This window comes from Argiope bruennichi, chromosome 6, assembly GCF_947563725.1.
Source record: "Argiope bruennichi chromosome 6, qqArgBrue1.1, whole genome shotgun sequence".
In the NCBI taxonomy this organism is placed as follows: domain Eukaryota; kingdom Metazoa; phylum Arthropoda; class Arachnida; order Araneae; family Araneidae; genus Argiope; species Argiope bruennichi.
In genome coordinates this window covers 114,512,256-114,538,430 of record NC_079156.1, presented here as the reverse complement: position 1 = coordinate 114,538,430, position 26,175 = coordinate 114,512,256, and the positions used below count along the sequence as shown (strand labels likewise).

The following is a 26,175-nucleotide window of genomic DNA, read 5'->3' as shown; positions in this document are numbered from 1 at the left end:
ATCGCCAAATAACTAGCAAAGGATGACACGACAGATTCAGTAAAAGTGCTAAATTCACGCTAAAAGTTATTTCGTAACTACTGTACGCCAATGCCATGTAAAGCGTTCTCTGGCATGATAGATTTACTAGAATGTACGAGAAAGTGTTTTGGAAAGACCACTGTCGGTGGTTTAGAAAAAGGAGATACTCTGTTTCTATTGAAAGCTTATAATGAGTCTTCTTTCTATGATCACATTTAGAGACAATATCTAAGCCAAGCTAAAAAAATTATATATCATAATATTTATATATTTTTTATTTGTTCCTTGTTAATATTCTACTACAAATAATAATATATGTATCAGAATATGGTCAAAACCAGCAGGAATGTCCGCCCCAAATCTTTCTCGCATATTCTGTAGTAAAGATATTATTCCAGAGAACGCCTTCATAGTATTGGCGTACAATAGTTACGAAATACAAATACCTTTTAATATAAATTTTGGCATTTTTACTGAATCTATCGTGCCATCTTTGGCGAGTTATTTGCCGATTTAGTTCTGGAATGCAGTTAATAGTATTCAAAAATCGAATTTGTGTTTTAGACATGTTCTTCCAGACGGCGTCCCAGCACAGGGGTAGCGCATTTCCCCGTAATCTGGGCGTCCCGCGTTCGAATCTCGGTTCAGGCATGGTTGTTCTTCATCTGTGTTCTATCTGTAAGGTGTGTGAATGTGCCCCCCTGTAAAAGGGGGTTGTGCAAGTGAATGTGTCAGTTTCATCTTCATATGAGCTAGAAGTCCTCGGGTGCTCAGGGGTCTTTACCCTCAGAAGCTACTGCATCCCCTTTCCGTGGTAACGCGGACACGACAACATCATCATCACATGTTTTTCCAAACTGATTGAAACAAAAACCCGACACAAAACTATACTTGTAATCGCAAAATTTCATACGAAATTTATTATTTTTAGGCTATTGTGTTTTTGAGAGTTAGGCTATTGTGTTTTTGAGAGTTTTGAGAGTCGGTCTGTTCTTTTACAGAGAATGTCTGTAAAAGAACATACCAACAGCCACTCGTCACCTAAATGGATTTAGTTCAAAATTTGATAAATGTCTGCAGTGTAAAATATTAAATATGTGTGCTGAGTTTTATCCGCTAAATTCGTTTTGTTATTATCATATTAAATGAAACAGCCAGACAGTCAGACTTCCTCTGAACGGATTTTTCTCTACATCTGATAGGAATCTACAAATTTGGTATAAAGATAGTATTTGATCGTACAAAGATTTGGTAAAAGACCAAATTTCAACAATCTAGCTCAAAGCCTTTTTGGACCATCTTTGTCACGGTCAGACAGACAGATAGACATTTTATAAAATGTTTCCGATTTCAGAGAAGTCTGAAACCCGGAGATTCGTCAAAATCTCGAATTCGAATTTTTTAACAATTCAATACATTCTCTATACTATTAATATGAGAAAATAAAAATGTTTCCTTTGTTTCACAAAGTAATTAATCATTTGAAATAAAATGAACGAGAAATCAAACACTCGTAAATTGTATTTATTTTTATTCAAACAAGAGAAGAAAATATCATCCAGCATCAAATTTTTCATGTTTTACTACATTTTCTGCATTACAGTTTTAAAAACAATACTAACTACAATTCTATGAAATATTGACTTCATTCCACACGATTTCACCTCAACCTAATTTTCATTTCTGTGAATGCCAATCCTTCATTTTGAAGCCACTCGTACCAGTGAATGCTCTTCGGATCGTCCTGTCCCGGTAAGTAGAGTCCGTTCAGATGAGAATGAGCCCAGTCTACGTTAATCCACCAGGCACCCTTCAACGCTGTCACTGCACTCGCTTTGCCTTCATCCTTGGTGGAAAATCTTTTACCACTGTGAGCTGACATGCCGTCGCCTAAAATGCGCAAAAGAAATTGAAACATGACGATTAAAAATGCAGATGCAATAATTCAGAACCCTGGGTTTATTTCGGGCAACGAAAACGTCGTGATGTCTCGGAGCTCCGTGGTGTGGTGACAAAGTGGTTGTAGCGGATTGGTATGGGCGAGGATAGAACCTGGGACCTTGTGGTTCGCAGCCGAGTAACAAGACCACAAGTAATACTCATGTGTCGTAGCTGTTAGCTGGCTTATAAGGTTCACCACAGTACTCTCCCTCCAATGATCTGAACGATATGACTGTTGAGTGGTGATGTATTAGCTGTTGAATCTAATGCGCCTGCACCCATTTGAGTAGCGCTAAGCGTTATGGCGAGCGTGTGCAGGTGAGTGGTTGCTGATGTTGTTGCGCCAAGTGAGTCTGACGACTTTGTGTTGCTGAGTCAAGTGAATCTGACGACTATGGGTTGCTGCAGATAGATGGCGCCACAACAGCAGTACGAAAATTTAAGGTTCGTCGTCCGAAGTCATCAATGTGGCGGTAATGTTATGAGCGAGGATAGAATCTGGGACCTTGTGGTTCGCAGCCGAGTAACAAGACCACAAGTAATACTCATGTGTCGTAGCTGTTAGCTGGCTTATAAGGTTCACCACAGTACTCTCCCTCCAATGATCTGAACGATATGACTGTTGAGTGGTGATGTATTAGCTGTTGAATCTAATGCGCCTGCACCCATTTGAGTAGCGCTAAGCGTTATGGCGAGCGTGTGTAGGTGAGTGGTTGCTGATGTTGTTGCGCCAAGTGAGTCTGACGACTTTGTGTTGCTGAGTCAAGTGAATCTGACGACTATGGGTTGCTGCAGATAGATGGCGCCACAACAGCAGTACGAAAATTTAAGGTTCGTCGTCCGAAGTCATCAATGTGGCGGTAATGTTATGAGCGAGGATAGAATCTGGGACCTTGTGGTTCGCAGCCGAGTAACAAGACCACAAGTAATACTCATGTGTCGTAGCTGTTAGCTGGCTTATAAGGTTCACCACAGTACTCTCCCTCCAATGATCTGAACGATATGACTGTTGAGTGGTGATGTATTAGCTGTTGAATCTAATGCGCCTGCACCCATTTGAGTAGCGCTAAGCGTTATGGCGAGCGTGTGCAGGTGAGTGGTTGCTGATGTTGTTGCGCCAAGTGAGTCTGACGACTTTGTGTTGCTGAGTCAAGTGAATCTGACGACTATGGGTTGCTGCAGATAGATGGCGCCACAACAGCAGTACGAAAATTTAAGGTTCGTCGTCCGAAGTCATCAATGTGGCGGTAATGTTATGAGCGAGGATAGAATCTGGGACCTTGTGGTTCGCAGCCGAGTAACAAGACCACAAGTAATACTCATGTGTCGTAGCTGTTAGCTGGCTTATAAGGTTCACCACAGTACTCTCCCTCCAATGATCTGAACGATATGACTGTTGAGTGGTGATGTATTAGCTGTTGAATCTAATGCGCCTGCACCCATTTGAGTAGCGCTAAGCGTTATGGCGAGCGTGTGCAGGTGAGTGGTTGCTGATGTTGTTGCGCCAAGTGAGTCTGACGACTTTGTGTTGCTGAGTCAAGTGAATCTGACGACTATGGGTTGCTGCAGATAGATGGCGCCACAACAGCAGTACGAAAATTTAAGGTTCGTCGTCCGAAGTCATCAATGTGGCGGTAATGTTATGAGCGAGGATAGAATCTGGGACCTTGTGGTTCGCAGCCGAGTAACAAGACCACAAGTAATACTCATGTGTCGTAGCTGTTAGCTGGCTTATAAGGTTCACCACAGTACTCTCCCTCCAATGATCTGAACGATATGACTGTTGAGTGGTGATGTATTAGCTGTTGAATCTAATGCGCCTGCACCCATTTGAGTAGCGCTAAGCGTTATGGCGAGCGTGTGTAGGTGAGTGGTTGCTGATGTTGTTGCGCCAAGTGAGTCTGACGACTTTGTGTTGCTGAGTCAAGTGAATCTGACGACTATGGGTTGCTGCAGATAGATGGCGCCACAACAGCAGTACGAAAATTTAAGGTTCGTCGTCCGAAGTCATCAATGTGGCGGTAATGTTATGAGCGAGGATAGAATCTGGGACCTTGTGGTTCGCAGCCGAGTAACAAGACCACAAGTAATACTCATGTGTCGTAGCTGTTAGCTGGCTTATAAGGTTCACCACAGTACTCTCCCTCCAATGATCTGAACGATATGACTGTTGAGTGGTGATGTATTAGCTGTTGAATCTAATGCGCCTGCACCCATTTGAGTAGCGCTAAGCGTTATGGCGAGCGTGTGTAGGTGAGTGGTTGCTGATGTTGTTGCGCCAAGTGAGTCTGACGACTTTGTGTTGCTGAGTCAAGTGAATCTGACGACTATGGGTTGCTGCAGATAGATGGCGCCACAACAGCTGTACGAAGATTGAAGGTTCGTCGTCCGAAGTCATCAATGTGGCGGTAATGTTATGAGCGAGGATAGAACCTGGGACCTTGTAGTTAGCAGCCGAGTAACAAGACCACAAGACAAAATGAATGCTCATGTCTCGAGGCTGTTAGTTGGCTTATAAGTTTCACTACATAGTCATGAAAACCTCCACGTCATAATTTGAAATCGTTATTATAATTTGTAAGTTACGGTAAGATTAAAATTAATTGGAACTAGTTTAGACGAGGGCATATAGCTCTAACGTCAGGAAATTTGGTAGAATTGTTAGATTCAAACTTTTATGATATAATTATTAATATAAAATATTATTTTGATTATTTTGGGGGGAAAATAGAACTTCAATGGAGTTAATTTTCACGCGCCTTTTACTTTGGGGACTGATTTAACTATTTTGATTAGTTAATTTTGAAAAAAATCCAGAAATTCCACCCGTCTAGCTCATCTTGGCAATCAAAGGCCGAAACAGGAATCATTTTAAGAGATTTTAATCCACCAGGTACATAACAGAGATAGAAAATTCCCAATCATTTTAGATACGGAAAAGTAATGTAGGAAGGATTTATTTCTTAGAATATATAACAACTTACTGTACAATGATAACAGATTACACAAACCAGCGGAACCAAAACTTTCTCCCATCTCTAATAAAAGTATTATCCCAGAAAACACCTTGCATGGCAGTTGGCATGGGATAGTTATGAAATATTAAATTTGGAGTGAATTTACTGAATCATGTCATTTTTGGCGATCAATCCATGGCATGAGGTTAAAAGTACCCGAAAATCAAATTTGGGCTTTAGATGTATTCTTCCAAATCGATTGAAACAAATTTGACACAAAGCTACAATTGCAGTCACAAAACCCCGTACCACATTTATTATATTTAACTAATTGATATTTTTTTACCACTCAGACGATCAACCACTTTTTCTGTTTAGCTCAAAATTTGATGGGTGTCTGTAAATTATTAATTATATTAAATATTTATATTGATATTAAACATTTATATTGATATTAAATATTGTTATTGTTACGAATCAGTAAAGCTGCTTCCCAGCATAGTTGGTTCCACCATCGGAAAGAATGTTTTACAGTCATCTGTATTGGACGGAGTCCGTGTGTCGCGTCAGAGGTCCCGGAGCTTGGCGACAAACTTGGCGACCATTTGGCAACTTTGGCGCCAAAATAGATTATACCCGAAACATCGAGAATTTTCCCGATCCGTCCATTAGGAACCGAGATACGCCTCGAACGTTCCTGATTGGTTGAGAGGCTTCTAGCCCCGCCTCCTGAGACCTATAAAAGGAGGCGTCCGCAGCTGCTAGGGGAGAGTAGTCGGAATCGACGGTAAAGAACTTGCCTTCCAGAGAGAAGCGGAGCAGCGACGGAGTGAAGCTAGTGCTGAACTAAGCTGTGCGCTACTGTCTGAAGTAGAGTCTGGTTGTATGCTGCACGTCTCGGCTGAAGATAATCGTTTTTTGTGCTGTATATAGTTGTCGTCTTTTTGCTGTCCTGTGTGTCTTCGTGTAAATAAACGTCGTTGTTTTATTTTCTACTGACGCCTGGTGATTGAGCGTTCTTCACACCATATAACTTCCATTATCCAAACGAACCCCGGAAATTTCGTAACAATATTATATATTTATATTGATATTATATATTTATATTGATATTATATATTTATATTGATATTATATATTTATATTGAATTTTATTCATCTAGATCTCTTTCTTTTATAGTTTTATCCATTTAGCTATATCGTATATAGTTAACTATTAAAAGAACAGCTGAACAGACAGACTTCCTCTGAAAGAGTTTGCTCAAAAGTTAACAGAAATCTACAAAATTAGTTTTAAGCCTGTATACCAAATTTCATCCGTCTGCCTCAAAGCATTTTTGAGTTACTTTTGTCACAGACAGACAGATAGCCATTTTCCAAAAAAGTGTTTTTCGAACTCAGAAAAGTGTAAAGTGCTGAGATTCGTCAAAATTCCGAGCTCGAATTTTTTGACGATTATAATACTTTCTCGGTATTTCATATATATGTGAAAGTAAAAAAGAAATGTAATGCAATAAAAACTTAAACCGGAAAATTCAGCGTTATATTTCAACAAGCTTGGAAAATGTAAATAGAATCTTCATTTTTTTAGCTATTAATAACAAAAGAAAAGGACACGTTTGAATATTTTACTAAACAATGTAAAATATTTGAATTTTATTACAACATTGAACAGAATTGCTGCAAATTTTATAATACAAATATTTTTAAAATTTATTCAAATTATAAAAAAATATTAAATTGATCTTATTAAAAAGTTAATTTTTTTTATTTTTAAAATGATTTAAAAATCAATTTTCATGTAATATTTATGAAAATATTTTGGTAAATCGCCAAACTCTTCTGACGCTAAATATCCATAGAGACTCCTATCTAAGACGCACATTCCTACCTTCCAAAATATATTTGTGCTAAATTTGGGAATTTTGGGTTAGAGTGTCTCGGTCCCTTAAAACGCCAACAAACACACGGGTATTCTTATTTATTAAAAATAATAAAGTCCTTGTCTCTTCCAGTTGTCAACATTTTTATATTAAAATAGCATAAATCGAATTCCAAACAAAACAAATATACGACATTTAGAATGTCACACCCACTTCACATGATTGACCAACGACGCATAACAAATTTAGACATCATAGTGTAATCGCAATTCTCCTACAACAAATTTTTTTTTAACAAATGCTACGCTGCTATGCTATAGCTAAATTATCATATGACATTTTGGGAAAACAATGTCGGCATAAGTATTATCTATGTATTTGACAGTATCCCCATATTATGAGGCACTATTTGGGATTAATTTTAGTTTTTTAAATGGTATTGTGGCTTTCTAAAAGAAAAAAAAAGAAAGAAACTCACCTGCATCTCCTGTGTAATTACTAATCCACAATTTGTATTTATGCTCTTCGTCCTCCAATCGAAAGTGTTTATAAACAGCATAGCGACGATTTCCCCTGGCATCCTCCAGTTCAATGCGAATCTCCACTGGACCTTGATTGCTCAGTGCGTAGATGTTGTCATTACCTGATGATAATTAAAAAAGAAAATACACATGTAAACATTCATTTATATATTATAACAAGTGTTTGTGTTTATTTTTATGATAAATTGCCAAAAACTGCAAACCAAATTTTGACAAAGAGCTATAATTTTAATAATTAGATCACATAACAAATTTGATTTATTTAAATTCATTGCATTTTGAAAGATCACGTTTACGTGCATACAAAAATATAGACTAACTAGGCCTTAGGAACGTAAATAAAAATTACAAAAAATTATTTAAAAAAACTTATAAATTTTGGATTTAGAGTACATACCTAACCAGAAATCTCGCTTAACATCGCCGAAACCATTTTTGAAATCTTTCCAATACAGATAAAAGTCTTGCTGAGGGATGAAATTACCCCTCCTTTGAATCACCTGAAATTAAGAATTTCTTTTATTATTCTTTTAATAATAAAGATGATTGTATGTGTATTGATGTACTTTTTGTTGAATTCAAGGTTGGCCTTCCATCTAAAGTTACCAAATTTCTCACAGATGAACCTTGGACAGTTCAGACTTTAGAATTCAAGGAGGTCTGAAATATGGAAATCTGTCAAAACCACGTGTTCTTTTTTTTTTTTTTGTATCGATTACAGTGTTTTACTGTTGTACAAATATATGCAGTTTTTCATTCAACGATATACTGTAGGGCAAATGGTTCATAGTAACCAAGGTAAAAAAAATATTATACTGAAGATACACTAGATAATGCTACAAACAAGATAAAAATAGAAGTTAAAATGAACAGGGAAATAAAAGGGGAGAAGGACAATAACGTGATTCGTGAACTTAGTGAGCGATATGTTGGTCACGTAACATTGGCAAGTGCAAGACAATAACGTGATTCGCGAACTTAGTGGGCGATATGTTGGTCATGTGACATTGGCAAGTGCAATCTATAATCATATAAATTAATATAAATTAAATAGTTGGATGTTAATGATCTGGGCATTCATTCGATTGGTTGTGATGACAGGAGGCGAGAGCATGACATAATTCGCAACCTACAGGCTGATGCCTGCAGTCAGTTGTAGCGATTAATTTTCTTATTCCTCTTCAAAGAGTAATATTCCGATATTTATGTGATCTAAGACAGAGAGATGAGGAAACGGAGGTTTCTCTGAGAATTTTGTTAAACAATTGCTTGATAGTTTGAGAGTACCTGTGTAAATTTCGAAGCAATGGATTTAAGTTAGAACATTAAAAATTAAATTGATTGTTATTAAAATCAATTGTATTTACATTGATTTCAGTAACTTCTGCATACGACAGCAGCAATCAAAACTGGGCAATGTGATTCTACTTTGGCTGTAGAAGAGGCTAAATTTTTAGGCATTTCTGATGGCATTCGTGGGCAAATCGGACTTAGCAGTAATTCCTTTCCAAAATAAGTCCTACAAACGAATTTGGGATACTTGTAAACAGCATTATGAAGCATTATTGTTAACAGCAATTAACAGCATTATCTATATTCCTGCCTGGTTCCTATAAATTAATTGCACGCTTTTCTCTGTCACCTATAGAACCTATTGTTGACTCCGATGATATGTGAGAGATAACAGGACCGACAGCTGACTTAAAAGAGGGCACTAAAAGCAAGAATTCTAACTTCGAAGCCTGTAATAAATTATAAGACTACCTCAAACATTTTTAATGCTGCGGACTACTAAAAACTCATAAATTGGATAAAATATAAGTTACCATTCTTCTCAATGAAAACGTGATAAAAGATATTGTTACGAAATTTTCGGGGTTCGTTTGGATAGTGGGAGTTATATGGTGTGGAGAACACTCAATCAGCAGGCGGCAGTAGAAAATGAAACAACGACGTTTATTTACACGAAGACACACAGGACAACACAAAGACGACAACTATATACAGCACACAATTATCTTCAGCCGAGACGTGCAGACAACAGCACACAACAGACTCTAATGCAGACCGTAGCGCACAACTTAATTCAGCACTCACTTGACTCCGTCGCTGCTCCGCTAATCTCTGGAAGGCCAGTTCTTGCTGTCGATTCCGACTACTCTGCCCTAGCAAAAAATGAGTGGTTGAAGTTAAAGGAGAGCCCGCTTCCAACAGAAGCTATCTCCTGTAGATGGCTAGTGAGTAGATGCAAGTTGACTTGGCTTCACATGAATGCCGTGGACTTTTTACTTCGAGAGGAGCGGTCCGAAGGACCGTCCTCTCCAGTTGCAAGAAAGAAATGAAGCCTGGCCGGTCTCTGCCCTAGCATGATGGTTGGGTTGACGGGGCGCCTAGCCCCGGCAGGGGCTTATCCCCGGTAAGGAGAGACTTCACAGTGCTTTGCTGTCTATACTTTGCCGTGGCCGTCTTCGACGAAATTTGGAGATGACGAGTGTCAGGACTCATTGTGATTGTCTGATATTAGGGTGAGAGTGGGGGGGGGGTACGCTGCCGTTGGGCTTAGTAAGTTTTTACTGCTTGTGAGCTAGAATTGGCTATTGAGATACAGTATAATTTGAGTTTGAAAAAATAAAAGTTAGGAAGAAAAACTAAGGGGCTGAGATAAATTAAAGTAGTATATTACGGGGTCTTCTAGAGTTTGTAGATGGTTTATATTTAGGGATTTTAGCTATTGCTTCATTTTCATTCTTATCCATGTTTTTAAAGAAGTTAGTGGCTAGATTTTTAATGAATTTTTTAAGAGGGGGATAGTCTACGCATAAGTACATATTTGTATTGGCCATGTAGTATTTCATATTGCAGAAATTTCTAATTAAGTTATTTTGCTGGCGTTCAATAAGTCTAAGATTAGTCTTGGCAGCATATCCCCACACAGGGCAGGCATAAGTTAATACTGGACGCAAGTAGAATCTCTGCCCTAGCAACTGCGGCCGCTTCCTTTTATAGGTCTCCGGAGGCGGGGCTAGACGCCTCTCAACCAATCAGGAACGTTTGAGACGTATCTCCGTTCCTAATGGACGGATCGTGAAGATTCTCGATGTTTCGGGTATAATCTATTTTGGCGCCGAAGTCGCCAAGTTTGTCGCTACGCTCCGCGACCCTCCGACGCGACACCGGACTTCGCCCAATACCGATGACTGTAAAACATTCTTCCCGATGGTGGAACCAACTATGCTGGGAAGCAGCATTACAGATTCGTAACATTGCCCCCCTCTTAAGGACTGCACGTTCCGGGCAGTACAATATCTGAGTAAGAGGCATCTACTTACAGGATTACCATATTCACACAATAAGCAAGTATAAATAACAAATACTCAAAATGACATACAGCGTAAATAATTACAAAATACATGAGCAATACAGAAATAAATTACAATACTAAAATAACAAAATTAAGAAGATAAATGATTTACATTATTTATCATATAATGGTCGACCATGGTCTGAATTAAAAAGATCTTAGTCACCTTGGCCAAGGTAAGGCCTGTTACAATGTATCACCTTCGGTTTTGAGTGTGGTGATTTCTTTATCAATACCACAACGTCATTCAGTCTTTTAAGGACTGTATAAGGACCCTTCCAGTTGGTCTGCAACTTCGGAGAAAGTCCTTTGCGACGTTTCGGATTCCATAACCACACTTGGTCTCCTTCGTGGAAATTGTGTCCCATTGCTCTAGCATCGTATCGGATCTTCATCTTCTCTGAAGATATGCTGATCCTATCTCTGGCCAGATGATGCACCTCCTCCATCCGTGTCCGGAGGTTCTCGACATATTCCTCAGGCACCAAGGGAGCATCTGGAGGCCGGCTAAACAGTAGATCCGCAGGCTGACGAAGGTCACGTCCGAAGAGCATTTGGGATGGGGAATAGCCAGTAGTCTCGTGAACGGCACTTCTATAGGCGAGTAGGAAAAGGGGCAGTTTCTTGTCCCAGTCCTGTTGATTGCTGGACACCAGGAGAGAGAGACTGTTCAGAATGGTCCGATTGAATCTCTCTACCATGCCATCTGACTGATGATGTAAAGCCGTAGTTTGAGTTTTGCCGATGCCGAGTATCTCACAGTCTCCTGCAAACAGCCGAATCGAAGTTTCTTCCTTGATCAGAGTGCAGTTGTAGAGGAACTCCGTATCTTGAAATCCAGTTTTGAACTAGAATCTCTGCAACAGTTGGGGCTTCTTGATCAGGAATGGGATACGCTTCAGGCCATTTGGTGAAGTAGTCCATGACAACCAGGATGTTGTTGTTGCCCTCTGATGACCTAGGAAGAGGGCCTAGAATGTCAAAAGCTATTCGTTTGAAAGGTTCCCCCACATTATACAGCTGCAGTCTTCCTTTAATGCGTTTCCCAGGACCTTTACATGCAGCACAGGGATCACATGTGCGACACCACTTCTCCACGTCATCTCGCACATTATTCCAGTAGAACCGTTCTCGAACTTTTTGTAAAGTCTTCGTAACACCAAAATGACCCCCAGTCGGACTGCCATGGAGTTCCTTAAGGCCTGTTGATACTCTTGTCTTTGGGAGTATTAATTGCCATCTGAATGCTTTTCCATCGCCAGAATCCCGTTTGCGATACAGCACACCGTTTCTTAGATGGAGAGAATCCCAAAGAGCCCAGTAACGCTTCGTTGTAGGATGGATAGGGGCGATGTCTTGCCAGCTAGGCTTTCCGCCTGTTGACTCTTTAAATTCAATTATTGGTTTTATTTCAGGATCAGCTAGTTGGTCTTTCCGGACGCTCTCGTCACTCCATGGATCAGACTCTGATGTTGATGGTGTTGCAACTTGGCGAACTACAGGATCTACCATGTCAAATTTCTTTTCAACTCTAGAGCAGTAATTGCAGTTCTCCGACCATGGTCTTCTCGAAAGAGCATCTGCGTTTCCATGTGCTTATCCTTTTCGGTGGCGAATTTCCATGTCATATTCCTGTAGTCTCTGTATCCATCTGGCTATTTGACCTTCTGGCTTTTTAAAATTCAATAGCCAGGTCAATGAAGCATGGTCTGTACGAAGCAGAAACCTTCGACCATAGAGGTAAGGGTGGAAGTTCTCTACGGCCTTTACGATAGCCAGAAGTTCCTTCCAGGTCACACAATAATTCCTTTCCTGTTTGGACAGACACTTACTGAAATAGGCGATGACACACTCCTGTCCGTCTATTTCTTGGGACAACACAGCTCCGATGCATTCATGGCTTGCATCCGTATCCAGAATAAATTGCTTTCCAATTTCAGGATAGGCCAGGACGGGAGCAGATGTTAGGGCGTCTTTGAGCTTGTTGAAGGCGTTGTCACATTCGTCCGTCCAGATGAATTTCTGTTTCGCTTCGGTCAGCTTATGGAGTGATCTGACGATTGTTGAGAAGTTTTTCACGAATTTCCGGTAATACGTACATAAGCCTAAGAAACTCCGGAGCTGGTGAACATCCGTCGGGCAGGTCCAGTGTCTTACAGCCGATATCTTATCCGGGTCTGTTCGAACACCTTCTGCCGAAATGATATGCCCAAGATAGGTGACTTCATGCCTGAATAGGTGGCACTTGGACGGGCTTAATTTCAGGTTAGCTTCCTTCAGCTTTTGCAGCACACGTCTAACATTTTGAAGATGTTCTTCAAAGGAACGCCCCATGATGATGATGTCATCGAGGTAAACCAGACAGGCTTCATAAGAAAGCCCTCCGAGAACTGTTTTCATAAGGCGTTCAAATGTTGTTGGCGCATTACACAAACCGAAAGGCATAACCGTAAACTGCCATAGCCCCTGTCCTGTGGTGAAATCCGTCTTCTCTTTATCTTCAGGATGGATTTCTACTTGCCAATACCCACTCTTGAGGTCCAGGGTAGAAAACCAGGTATTGCCGGCAAGTGTATCAAGCGTGTCATCTATCCTTGGCAAAGGGTAGCTGTCCTTCTTGGTGACATCATTCAACCGGCGATAATCCACACAAAATCTAGTAGAGCCGTCTTTCTTCCTTACTAAGACGATGGGGGATGCCCAAGGACTTGATGACGGCTCAATTACGTCATTATCTTGCATTTCTTTAATTAGTGTTTGGACTTCTTCTTGTTTAGCGAATGGTAGTCGTCTGGGGTGCTACCTAGGATGCTCTCCTGTATTAATTCGATGTTTTACTAGTTGAGTCCTTCCAAAGTCCTCAGATGTACGAGAAAATAAGTCTTGGAATTCTTTTATCAACTCTCTAGCAGCACACCTCTGTTTTTCATATAAATCTGTATCCTGCAGCAAATTTTGGACTAGATCGTCTGAAGAAACGTCCTGACTATTACACTTCCGGTCTATACAAGTGACAGGAGTGCAAGTTGCTAGCACCTCTCCTTTCTGTATAATCTTTGTCTTATCACTGATGTTAGCCACTCTCACTGGGATGACTGACTTTGAGAGGTCCACTACCGACGAAGCTACCAACACTCCTGCTCTGGCACAGTCTGTGTCAGGATAATCCCTTACACCAAATCGGAATTTTCGGTTATCTGCTACCAAACCGGGTATTACACATTCAGTCCTGGGCGATAAGGAGATGTCAGTTTTAGCTATTATTTTCTGGCTAGATTCCAGTTCAGCGTGTTGTCCAAAAAGAGTGATGTCTTCAAATTTCGAATTCATTCTACTATTTCCGAAGTCCAGTTTAAAGTCGTATTTCCGCAGAAAATCTAGTCCGAGAATGCAAGGTCGGTAATTTCTGCTACAAATGCCGTATGGTGGTAGTTTATATTTCCAAAGCGTATAGTGAGGTTGACTTTCCCATGCACATAATTCTTATCTCCCGTCACTGTCTGTAATGTAATGCAGGGCGGCGTCCAAATTATGTTAAATTTTAATTTTCGTGCCAGATCTTCTCTTATTATGGTCACATTGGCTCCAGTGTCGACAACCATATTGCATGAGATGTCACCAATTTGTCCTATCACGTAAAGTCCATTGTCACCGCCATTTATTGATGAAATATGAAATACTTTGAAATGGGGCTGTTGACTATCTGGACACCTCCGCCCCGCGAAATGGCCACATATTAGTTTCCCTGATGTGGTGCAGAATTATTTTCACCACTTCTAGAAACCCGGCAGTTCCTACGGACGTGTCCGGCTGTACCACAAGCCCAACACCGAATTTCCGTACCTCCGCCATAATTACGATCTTTTAACCTCCGAATTTCTCTTCGCAGATCGTCAATCTGTTTCACGAAATCAAAGTCCGAATCCGCAGCAGAGACAGCTCTAATTGGGTGTCGGTTCTTGCGTGTGGCCTGCTGGGCAGCCTCTATTTTGTGTGCAAAGACTAAAGCAGATCCTATATCCTTGACATCTGCTAGTCTAAGAGCCTTCTGTGTTTCCGGGTCCCGCGCACTATTTATGAAGTGCTGGAGAGCCAGATCTTGACGTGTCTCAACTGGGCAATCGGAAAATGCTAAATGGGAAAGTCGCTGAATATCGGCAGCTAATTCCTGAAGACTTTCACCCGTTTTTTGATAGCGGGACTTTAACTGCAATCGGCTGTATTCTTTAGTGCACTTCTCTCCAAACCGCAGCTCAAGTGCACTCGATAGAGCTTGGAAATCATGTCTTTGCTCCTCCGTAACAGTCTCAAGGATGTCGGCAGCATATCCTCTTAACGAAGCTGCCAAGTGAACCCTTTAGCTTAAGGACCCCATCCATTAGCTTCCGCTACCATAGTAAATTGTGTTTTGTATACTTGCCAGGATGTTTTTCCTTCAAATGTCGAGAGTTTAATCGTCGCTAGGGAAGGTGTAACTATCACTTTGGATTGCTCATGTTCATGGGAAATCTGCTTCTTCAGGCTTTCAATCTCCTTTCCGAATTTCTGTTCAAATTCTTTTCCGATATCTTCTCGAACCTTGTCAATACTTTCTTCCATCTTCAAAACTTTAGTTTCCACTGAAACTACCTTATTCTCAAATGAAGCCACCTTATCTTCAATTGCATTCATCTTCTCTTGAATGATGCTGGAGAATACCTCTTTAACACTTGCGATGTCCTTCTTAAGCTCCTGCTCCATTCGTTCTTGACCGGAACGTATCTCTTTCTCCAATCCGGGTTTCAACTCCTCCATTCTTTCTTGACCAAAACGCATCTCTTTCTCCAATCCGGCTTTCATCTCCTCCATTCTTTCTTGACCGTAACGCATCTCTTTCTCCAATCTGGCTTTCATCTCCTCCATTCTTTCTTGACCGGAACGCATCTCTTTCTCCAATCTTTCTTGCCCTTGCTTCATCTCCTCTATTCCTTCTTGACCGGAACGCATCTCTTTCTCCAATCCGGCTTTCATCTCCTCTATTCCTTCTTGACCGGAACGCATCTCTTTCTCCAATCCGGCTTTCATCTCCTCTATTCCTTCTTGACCGGAACGCATCTCTTTCTCCAATCCGGCTTTCATCTCCACTATTCCTTCTTGACCGGAACGCATCTCTTTCTCCAATCCGGCTTTCATCTCCTCTATTCCTTCTTGACCGGAACGCATCTCTTTTTCCAATCTGGCTTTCATCTCCTCTATTCCTTCTTGACCGGAACGCATCTCTTTCTCCAATCCGGCTTTCATCTCCTCCATAGATTTCTTCATCTCAGCCAACAGGGCCAGGATCTGACCATTACCGTTATCAGCCATTATTGCTTGGTATCTCGTTTTCACCATACACTGTTGACCACTATCCCACTTCTGACACCAAATGTTACGAAATTTTCGGGGTTCGTTTGAATAGTGGGAGTTATATGGTGTGGAGAACACTCAATCAGCAGGCGGCAGTAGAAAATGAAACAACGACGTTTATTTACACGAAGACACACAGGACAACACAAAGACGACAACTATATACAGCACACAATTATCTTCAGCCGAGACGTGCAGACAACAGCACACAACAGACTCTAATGCAGACCGTAGCGCACAACTTAATTCAGCACTCACTTGACTCCGTCGCTGCTCCGCTAATCTCTGGAAGGCCAGTTCTTGCTGTCGATTCCGACTAATCTGCCCTAGCAGCTGCGGCCGCTTCCTTTTATAGGTCTCAGGAGGTGGGGCTAGACGCCTCTCAACCAATCAGGAACGTTCGAGGCGTATCTCCGTTCCTAATGGACGGATCGGGAAAATTCTCGAAGTTTCGGGTATAATCTATATTTGGCGCCGAAGTCGCCAAATTCGTCGCCAAGTCGCCAAATGGTTGCCAAGTTTGTCGCCAAGCTCCGGGACCCTCCGACGCGACACCGGACTCCGCCCAATACCGATGACTGTAAAACATTCTTTCCGATGGTAGAACCAACTATGCTGGGAAGCAGCATTACAGATTCGTAACAATATTGTTTCGTTTATTCTCTTAGACTTATTCTGCTTCAGTTACAGAGATGATAAACATTATGATTGTATTTATTCAATTTTGCTTCTTCATAATGCTAAAATATGATTAGCAAAATGGATCCCAAAAGAGCATCTTTGAATATATAAACATCATTTGACATATCTCCGTCGATTGAATGATTAGATAAGATGTGGGAAAAATTGAATAGCAACCACTTTCTAGTAATGAATTTTAATCATTTTTCAAAAAAGTTATGAATTTTGCGAAAAGTTATCAGTCAATTACTTTCATTGCAACGTTTGTACAAAATCAATCTCCAGCAAATTATCTTCAAAGATAACCTTTTATTATTTAGAATACCACAGTGACTATGTTCGAAACTTCAGTTTTCTGTCTTAATTTTAAAACTTTAGACGTTTTGCACGAACTCAAAATGCAACACATAATTTTTTAATATAATTTTTCTTACAACAGGCAACTAAAATGAAAATAATTGCCATCAAAAAGAATTAGTCAGTATAATTTTTGTTAAAGGCAAATTTTACTATATTTACATCATTTTTTTTCAACCAATTAGACTCTTAGTGTGAATCACAGAGATTCAAGGTGGTTTTTGTTTGTTCAAAATTATTCATGCAAATGTAAATATGCAAATTTAAATTTAATTTGAACATGATTACTGAATAATCGATTTCTTCGTTCCATTTTATCGATTAATATATAAATAATAGTTTTCTGAGATTCCCAAATGAAAATAAAAAAACTCAATCAAATTAAAACTCTAAGATTATGGCTCTTTTTTTCCAATTTGAGTTTAGCTGCAGTTACTGCAGAATTTCCGTTCAGACTATTATCACTTATCATCTTTACTTAATGCATCAAGAAATGATCAGCTGTTGAATAGTGAAGAGATTATTCTAGAATACTTTCAAGGTGATAAGCTGAAAGATAAAAAGCTCCAATGATTTTTTATTGACAGAAGTGAAAAAAGCTGATGAAATTTCTTGAATTCGTTAAGGCTCCCTCACATTGCTACTGTTCGGGCGAGTTCGATTTGCCGATTTGAAAGAAGTGTCACGAAGTGCTTGAATTCAAGGTTCTTAACCTCTAGGTATAAGAAGTAAATACAGTAATGGCATGGAAATTTGATTTTTCAGTATGCGGCTGTGCAAGATATATTGATGATTTACTTAAAATATGGCCATTACAACGAAGTCCTCAGCAGATTCCATTCCTCAGAAGTTTCTTGAACAATACTCATTGGGTAGCAGAATAAAAAAAAAATTATTATTTCACTGACATTTTTTATTTTTAGTCTGCTCACCACACTCAACTTTACACACCTTCACTGACCTTCATTTTCAGCTTCGATGGCACAATCTGCTACAATATTTATCTAATTTGAAGCGCAATGATCATCATCTCTTCACATTTGGCCATCATTTTTATTTATTTATTTTTGAAGTTTCTATGTAGATAAATTATAATGACCTTGTGATGAAAAGTTATTACTTACCGTCCATCCACCACCATCCGTCTCCATGTCGCAATATACAGTGAGAGTTCTCTCCGGTACAAAACGACTCGTTGGGTATATACTGTAGATGCCATTTTTCTTATGTCCGTTCGCAAGAACTTCAGAACAGTCTCGCGGTCTGTCGCCACATTCGAAAGTTTTACCTGAACAAAAAAATGGTATTATTGTTATTGAAATGGATTTAATATTATAATTACCAAAAATATCTTTTAATTATTTTTATATGAATTAGGCAAAGCTATAAATTTATCCATAAATTTTAAACAGTTTTTTATTTGATTGTGAAATATTTCCCTTATTTGTTTTAAATATTTTAACACTGAAAAAATTAATTATTTTTATTTACATCGTTAACATCCTTGTTAAGTTTGTCTAAAATTACATTAGCATATAAAGGTTTAGTTACGTTAATGTCCTGTTTTAAAGCAACACTAGGGCTATTTAGGGACGGACCTCGTAGTTTTGAACCACGTTCAGGTGACGAGGGTGACATCTGAGCTGGCGTACCCCTCTCCAAGTTCCCACACCGCACCAATGGGAGGACGTTTGGCCTCCGCCGGATTTAGTGAGTACCAGACCCGCCAACATGATGGTTCTTGAGTGGAATCGGATCTCGAACTTGAAATCCTCCTGTTTCGAAGCCGAGACTTCATCAGAAGGCCACCGCGGCCTCTTAGCATATCAAGGATTAATAAAAGAGTTTAAAAAATTATTTAATTAATAAAAATAAATTTTTATTATTAATTTCAATAGCAGATTCAATCATTCTTTCGGTATTTTTAATGATTTCCATATAAAGTTTTTTTCTTTTTCTTTTAACAAAATACTTATTCTAATTATGGTAGGGTTTTTTTAAAACCACGAGAATTTTTATTAAACCCTGGTCATAACTGTGCAGGAATGATTGGTTTGAATAATCAGTTTTAAGGCGCTGAGTAAGTGGATTTCAACATCTACAGCAACGTTCTAGTATTCTAGTAACTGTTCTTCTTGTTGGTACTATTCTTCAATGTTCGTATATATACGTCATTAAAGCAGGGTTCACAAGAGGCCAACTATTTCGCGCAATGGAAGGCCACGCCTATCTCAAGAATAACACATGAACCCAATGGGACACTGGCAAATAGTTGTCCATATAAGAGAATCATTTGCAATTGACCCATTGGAGTAACGTCAAATAGGCGTGACTTTTTACTGGGCGCAATAGTTGACCTCTTGTGAACCCTGCTTTAATGACGTATATATACGAACATTGAAGAATAGTACCAACAAGAATACAAACGAAGAACTGCTACTAGAATTCTGTACGAAACAGAATTCCATGAGAAAGCAAAAAATGGTTAGGGCATCTCATCTTCTTTATATTGATTTAAATAATTACTCATTTATTTGTCGGTAAAAAATCATTGTACTTCACAATGAAACAGTATCGACGGCGAGCTTGAAATTGGGTTCACACTCAGAAGATATAAAATTCCAGTATGTCGCGCATGCTCAAAAGGATGATTGCGCATGGGTTGAGAGAGCGGACAATAGCAAGTTCTTGTATCGACGGCATAAGTATTTGCTACAGCACAGTTTATGCGCATGCGTGGTCTTATTGGATGGATGAGTGTAAACCCACTTTAAGTATCATTTGAAGAAATACGACAGTCAAGAAACAATTACTTAATCAGTGTTGGCAACATCTTATTATAAATCATAAATATATTTGTCCATATTCGTAAATGAGATTAAATTTGCATTTTAAAAAGCAAGTTTCAGTTAGTTTCAATGTTTTATTTTTTTTATGAAGGGCATCTTTGCAGAAATTAAATATACATAAATTCAACATAAAACATACGCAAATTTAAATATACTTACAAGAAGGGAAATTTTCTTTAACTTCTTTTAGAAGCCTCTTCGTAAAATCCATATAAGTTGAAGATTTTTCTCTTTTCACGCAATCGGGCGAGCCATCCGCTGTTAAAAAAACAAGGCAAAGTATAAAAAGTAGTATAAAAATTATCAGTGAAAAATTTGTGTGGAAATGTCTAGATAGTCTATTGAACTCTTAAACTTGCCGCATTCGTTTCTTTATATATAATAAAATGTGAGTAGCCTTTCAATATGTTGACAGTATGATAGAAACGTTGAATTTACAAATTTTTGGTGAAATAGGTGAATATTTTTATTCAATATCCACAATTTTTGAACAATTTTTTTCATATTATTTAAATTTTATTTCTACTTTCATTTTTTTCTACATTTGCTTAACTTATTTTTTTAATTCAATTTTATGTGTTTAAATTCTATTTTCTGAAATTATACATTTTGGCAAAATCTTCTTTTAAAAAAGATCATTAAATATCTAAAACACATTTTTTGTCAACATTTGGTAGAAAAATTTCTCGACATATTCTACACTGCAGAATAACTGTTCTAAAAACAGAATGTATTTTAAACTGCAGAACAAGCAATATGTTCCCCTGAAAAGATTTTATAGTTCTTTTAATGCTTCATAATACAAAAAAAAAAAAAAAAATCAGAAATTTTATTTTAATAATCTATCAATCCCCAATATTAAAATATTAGATAGAAATACCACTTTCTTTTTAGCTCATGTAATATGCTTTTAAAGTCATTTGCAAAATTTTGAAAGAAGTCACTTTATAAGTATGTAAACCATATTTTTTTCCTTTTTTTGCTATTATTTTTTAATTTAAAAATTTTTTTATATATTTTCCATATTTCTTTCACTTTTTCCATTTTTCTAAACAATTTGTATTTTACCGATATATTTTTTTCATAGATTTTTTCTTATGTAATTTACGCAAAAATGCAAATATTTTATAAAATTTTTCAAAAACTTCATCTTAAAGATAATTATATATCTAATATTTCTCTACTTTTACCAGAACTTATGCTTAATGATTCATAGAAGCGTTTATAGGATGTTTTGTTAAAAATGAAGGAGGGCTTAGTGATTCATACAGGCGTTTATAGGATGTTTTGTTAAAAATGAAGGAGAGCTTAGTGATTCATACAGGCGTTTATAGGATGTTTTGTTAAAAATGAAGGAGAGCTTAGTGATTCATAGAGTCGTTTATAGGATGTTTTGTTAAAAATGAAGGAGAGCTTAGTGATTCATAGAGTCGTTTATAGGATGTTTTGTTAAAAATGAAGGAGAGCTTAGTGATTCATACAGGCGTTTATAGGATGTTTTGTTAAAAATAAAGATTTATTTTTATGATTATTCTCAGTTAATGAAAAACGTCTTTGAAATTTTCACATCTTGCTGGTAATTCAGCCAGAACCTAAAATCGGACAGTTGCAAAATAGCAGGCTATTTCGCATATTGACCATTACCACTGTAAAATGATCAATCAATATACTAGTCTTTTTTATAATGGACTGATTTAAGTCTCACATTCAGGTTAACGCTTGAAACCTCGGACCCATTCGCTAACTGAATTTACTTCAAATTTTGGTCATAACATATGTATTCTGTTTCTATGCAGAATTATTTAAATATACGTAATGGTTTAAAAACAACAGCAAAAAACTGACAATAATAAAGTTGTAATTGTTAATAATTAATTTAATAAAAAATCCTTTTCAAACATATTTTTACTAGTGTTCTAAAAATTAGGTTTCATATTGATTATTTTCTATTTTTAGATTTTAACGTATAATTATTATTAAAAATATCATGGATACATTGACCAATAGTAAAAAATCAAAATGTTACGTATACTTATTATAAGATTCATGGAATCATTTCGAGAACAATGGAAGCAATTTACTTTAGTTTCGATTCCACGCTTAACCAATTCATACATTTTGAAAGTTATAAATAATTTGTTATTCATCTAACTTACACTTAGAGCAAAGGACTTTCGTTTTGGAAACTAAATCATCTGCAATGTCTATTAAAGCAAGACATTTCTCTTTCTCCCTGCAAATATGTTCCCTTTTACCTTCTATTTCGTTGTCATCAGCCTCGTTTCCTTCACAGCTGCTGGTTAGGAAAACCAACAGACTCAAACTGCAAATGACAAACTGTCGCCTAAAACGAAATAAGATTTGATAATATAATATTTTTATATGCAATAAAAATACAGATTACATCACTTGTATCATTTTCTTACCTTACTTATAAAGGGTGTCCCAAAATTAACGCGAGATTTGAACTTCCCGCAATTCGTGCAGTAAAGTATTGGCAGTCTTATTATAAAAAAAAAATTGACACCTCATAACTTATGGTTAGTAAAAACGAAGCATTACACGATAGAACAACGTGTTTTCAGTGTTGAACAGTATTTCAAAATTAATGAAAATTTGGCAGCCACGGTCCAAATATTTGAAAATTAGCCCCCTAGATCGTGTAATTTAACCCCAATAAATTTTTTTATGGAGTTATTTGAAGTCAAAGGTATATACTAACAGGCCCACAAGCACACGTGCATTAAGGAAGGAAATTCAATTCTGCAACAACAAAATTCAGCCGCATTTATGCAAAATTTTCGACAAAAGAGAGCGTATGTGGTAGTAAAACCACGAAGGCCAGTTGCTATGCGTGTTATTACATACATAAACTTATCCTGTGTGTTTTAATGACTCAATAAGAATATAGCAATTTAAAGGAAAAAGAATTGTGTTTTTTGTTTAATTCAAATCTTGCGTTAACAAGTTGTTCTATTCTGTAATGCTCTATTTTTGCTAACCCTAAACTATCAAATGTCAGATGGTTGTTGTTTTTTTAATAGAGTTACCAACACTTCACTGCATGAATGGTGGCAAATTGAAATCTTAGTTTAATTTTAGGATAACCTTTATCATTCTCAATACGAAAAACTAGAATTTTACAAGGCCACATATTTTGAAATTTGGCTATTTAAATTTATTGCGGCTGATTTCCAAAAATGGCATTCCAAATATAAATGTTAAGGTTACGATTGCAACATTATATTCCAAAGGACTATACTATAGAAATCCATCTAGTTATCCTAATTCTATCTGGATAGCCTAGTATCGAGGCAACTTCAAAAGAAAGAGGAGAGAAAAATCCGAAAACAAATTTTACCAATGTGAAAACACTGAAAGATAGCGAAACAGAAAATTCTGTCAGATAAATGCAAAAAAGCATATATTTTAATGCAATGTGAGATAGTTGTAATCTGTATAATATAGTTGCATAGTACAAAATATAATAAAACTGTATTCTTACAGAAGTGTAAAAATACAAAATGTAAACAAAACTGTGTTTTTGATTATTAAATTAATACATTATAAGTGCATTTCGGTTTTTTAATAAGAAATAAAATATTTTTGGATTAGCCAAACATTCATTTATACAAATTTAATATAATCTCAGCACACCTGCATAAATGAAGTGCAACTGTACATGATTTGAACTGTTCAAAAAAATTAATCATTTAAAAAATTTTGGATAAAAGTTATGGTTTATTTATATATTTCAAAAATTTGATATTTATTTTCATAAAGTATCATAGAAGTAGATTTTGTACAACTAGCAAACGATATTTGAGAAATGAATATTGTAAATAAAAAAAACAATTATACAAAATTCCATAATAAAAGTTTTCTATAAAGTTTTAAATAAATTATTTTTTCATGAAATATTAAAGTAATAACTTCTATCTTTGCAATTATATCTAGTTTATAAATAAAATTCTTTTTTAGCAAAATTATTTCTTTCTGAAAATAAATTTGTTCATTCATTACTAAAATTCCCGTTTTCTAAAATTGTTTAATAATACTAAGTAAAAGTATGTAAAATAAATAATAAATTAAATATCATTAGACTAAATTTGATTCTTTAAAATGACATAGCTTAAAAATAAGTTTCCAGATATAATCATTACTTGATTCTGACAAAAACTGATAAAATAAGTTGTTAAATCAGTTTTTGAAGGTTTTGAAAGTTGATTTGAAGAAAAGAATGGAGAAATAAGATTAATATGAAGAACAAAGATTTTTATATAAAAAAATCTCATGATCTTTCAACTTGTTGTTTCTCTGCCAAAGATTCTCTTATTTGCAATAATTTTATATAAATACAACTAAATTACTAAAATTCTCTTTTCAAAACATTAAGTTAAATAATATTAAGTAAAAGCATATGAGTTAAAATTATGCTTAGTGTAATTTCAAAAGAATTGACTCCTTAATGTGACATTGCTTACAATAGAACTTCCAAAATATGATGATAATTGAAAAAAACACGTGATAATTGTTTATATTGTTGGTGATTTTGAAATTCGATTCGAAGATTCGATTCGATTATGTAATGAATATATAAACGATTCTTTTTTTTTTTTTTTTTGTTATTTTTTAGCAACAGATATCTCTTATTTGAAATAATTTTAAGCAATTTTCCTATGTTTAAAATTCTTAAACTTGTGATCACAATAACTTCATGTTAACATAGCCACACACAGTTATAAAAATGGATAAACAGTTAGTAATGTCAATTCTATATTTGGAGCATGAAATATAAATTGATTCTAAAGATGCTTTTGCTTTTATTTTACTTAATTATTTCGCCTCTAATGCTGTAGATTAACATATACATTACTTTTAAAAATCAAAACAAATCATTCATCCTAACCATTATTATTTTATAATACAAAGAAACAAAAAAAATAAATGTATCTGTATCAAATATTCTTAATATTAAAATTATAATACTTTGGATAAAATAATTTCCAAATGGATAAATGTTTAAATAATTCTACAGCAAATTTTTAAAAAAATATGATACTTGTTTATAGCTTATTAGAATTTTTTTGTTTTAGTTCTTAAATCATAATTTAAGTAATAAATACCAGGGTATTTTGTAATCAGTTTTAAATTCAATATCAGATGGCCATATATACGGAATTGGAATTTAATTAAAATCACTGATGTTAAGTGTTAAGTTCTGAAGATATTAAAATAATGTATTGTCATCGAAACACAAGCAAGTATACAAAATATGAACATTATAATACAAGACGTCAATGAAAAATCGATTACAAAATTTTATCTTCTCGATTATGAAACCGGTAAAGTCAATAAAAGTGTGTAAAAAGCATAAATTAAACTATCAATAATATGAAAATATTCAGAATTCCATAAAATTTGCCAAATATACTAACATTTCATACAAAATAAACATAAAAACTTTGAAAGCTGTACTCAAGAGGTGTATCACTTTAAATAAAAAAAGAAGAAAATGAAGCAATACAAATATTAAAAGCATTAATATCAAGAAATTTGCAAAATTTTTAAACTATCGTAACATTTCATAGCATTTTCTTTAAAAATATTTAATGAACTAGAGAAAATAAATATAAATGCTTACATTCTCATTCAACGACAACTAGCGAGTGTTGTTATGCTTCAAATATTGAATATCTTATTTCAATCTGAAAATGTTGTCAAAAGATTGATTCACCAGATCGATCGAATTCGGAATGTTTTTGTCGACACTTCTTTCAAGCTATTCGTGATTATATTTTTATCCTTTCTCTTTTGCAATATGGATGGAAAAAGCTGCTTGAAAAATAATGAAATATTTTTTTTCGATTAATAGTCACCTGTGGCAACACAGGATAATGTGACATCAATCCGGGAGAAATCATTCGTCTCTTTTAAGCGGAACTCGTCTGCGATTTCCGGTTTTAAAAGAGGAAGTTGAAAGACTCATTTATAAATTGCTAATAGAAAAAAAATGATACATCATTCATTTCTATTTTTTATTTCTATTCTTTGTATTAGCAAAAGTAATATTTTTAAAAAAATGCTTTAATTCCTTATGCTTAACAAGACTCATAAATTTCCATGATAAGTTAGAATAATTTATTATCATAATAATTAAGTAATAATTTAAGTATTAAGTAACTTTAACTTAAT

The 26,175-nt window shown here is 36.3% G+C and overlaps 1 protein-coding gene across 1 annotated transcript; it reads right to left on the bottom strand.

Annotated features, from left to right (window-relative positions):
• Nucleotides 1-1,535: 1,535 nt before the first annotated feature.
• Nucleotides 1,536-25,878, bottom strand: LOC129972993 (techylectin-5A-like). Its single transcript, XM_056087327.1, has 7 exons — nucleotides 25,625-25,878; nucleotides 22,137-22,324; nucleotides 20,140-20,238; nucleotides 18,256-18,419; nucleotides 7,742-7,844; nucleotides 7,281-7,445; nucleotides 1,536-1,911 (listed from the first exon to the last, which is right to left on the bottom strand). Exons 1-7 carry the CDS (start codon nucleotides 25,630-25,632, stop codon nucleotides 1,682-1,684), a joined length of 957 nt encoding a protein of 318 aa, XP_055943302.1. The 5' UTR covers nucleotides 25,633-25,878; the 3' UTR covers nucleotides 1,536-1,681.
• Nucleotides 25,879-26,175: the final 297 nt, after the last annotated feature.

What these genes read in the sequence shown, in the direction of transcription:
- LOC129972993 (XM_056087327.1), bottom strand. An exon ending in GAAAGTCCTTTGCTCTAAGT is followed by an intron (nt 20,239 to 22,136) that starts GTAAGTTAGATG and finishes TTTTTTTAACAG; the next exon opens with CGGATGGCTCGCCCGATTGC. An exon ending in TAAGCGAGATTTCTGGTTAG is followed by an intron (nt 7,446 to 7,741) that starts GTATGTACTCTA and finishes AATTATCATCAG; the next exon opens with GTAATGACAACATCTACGCA.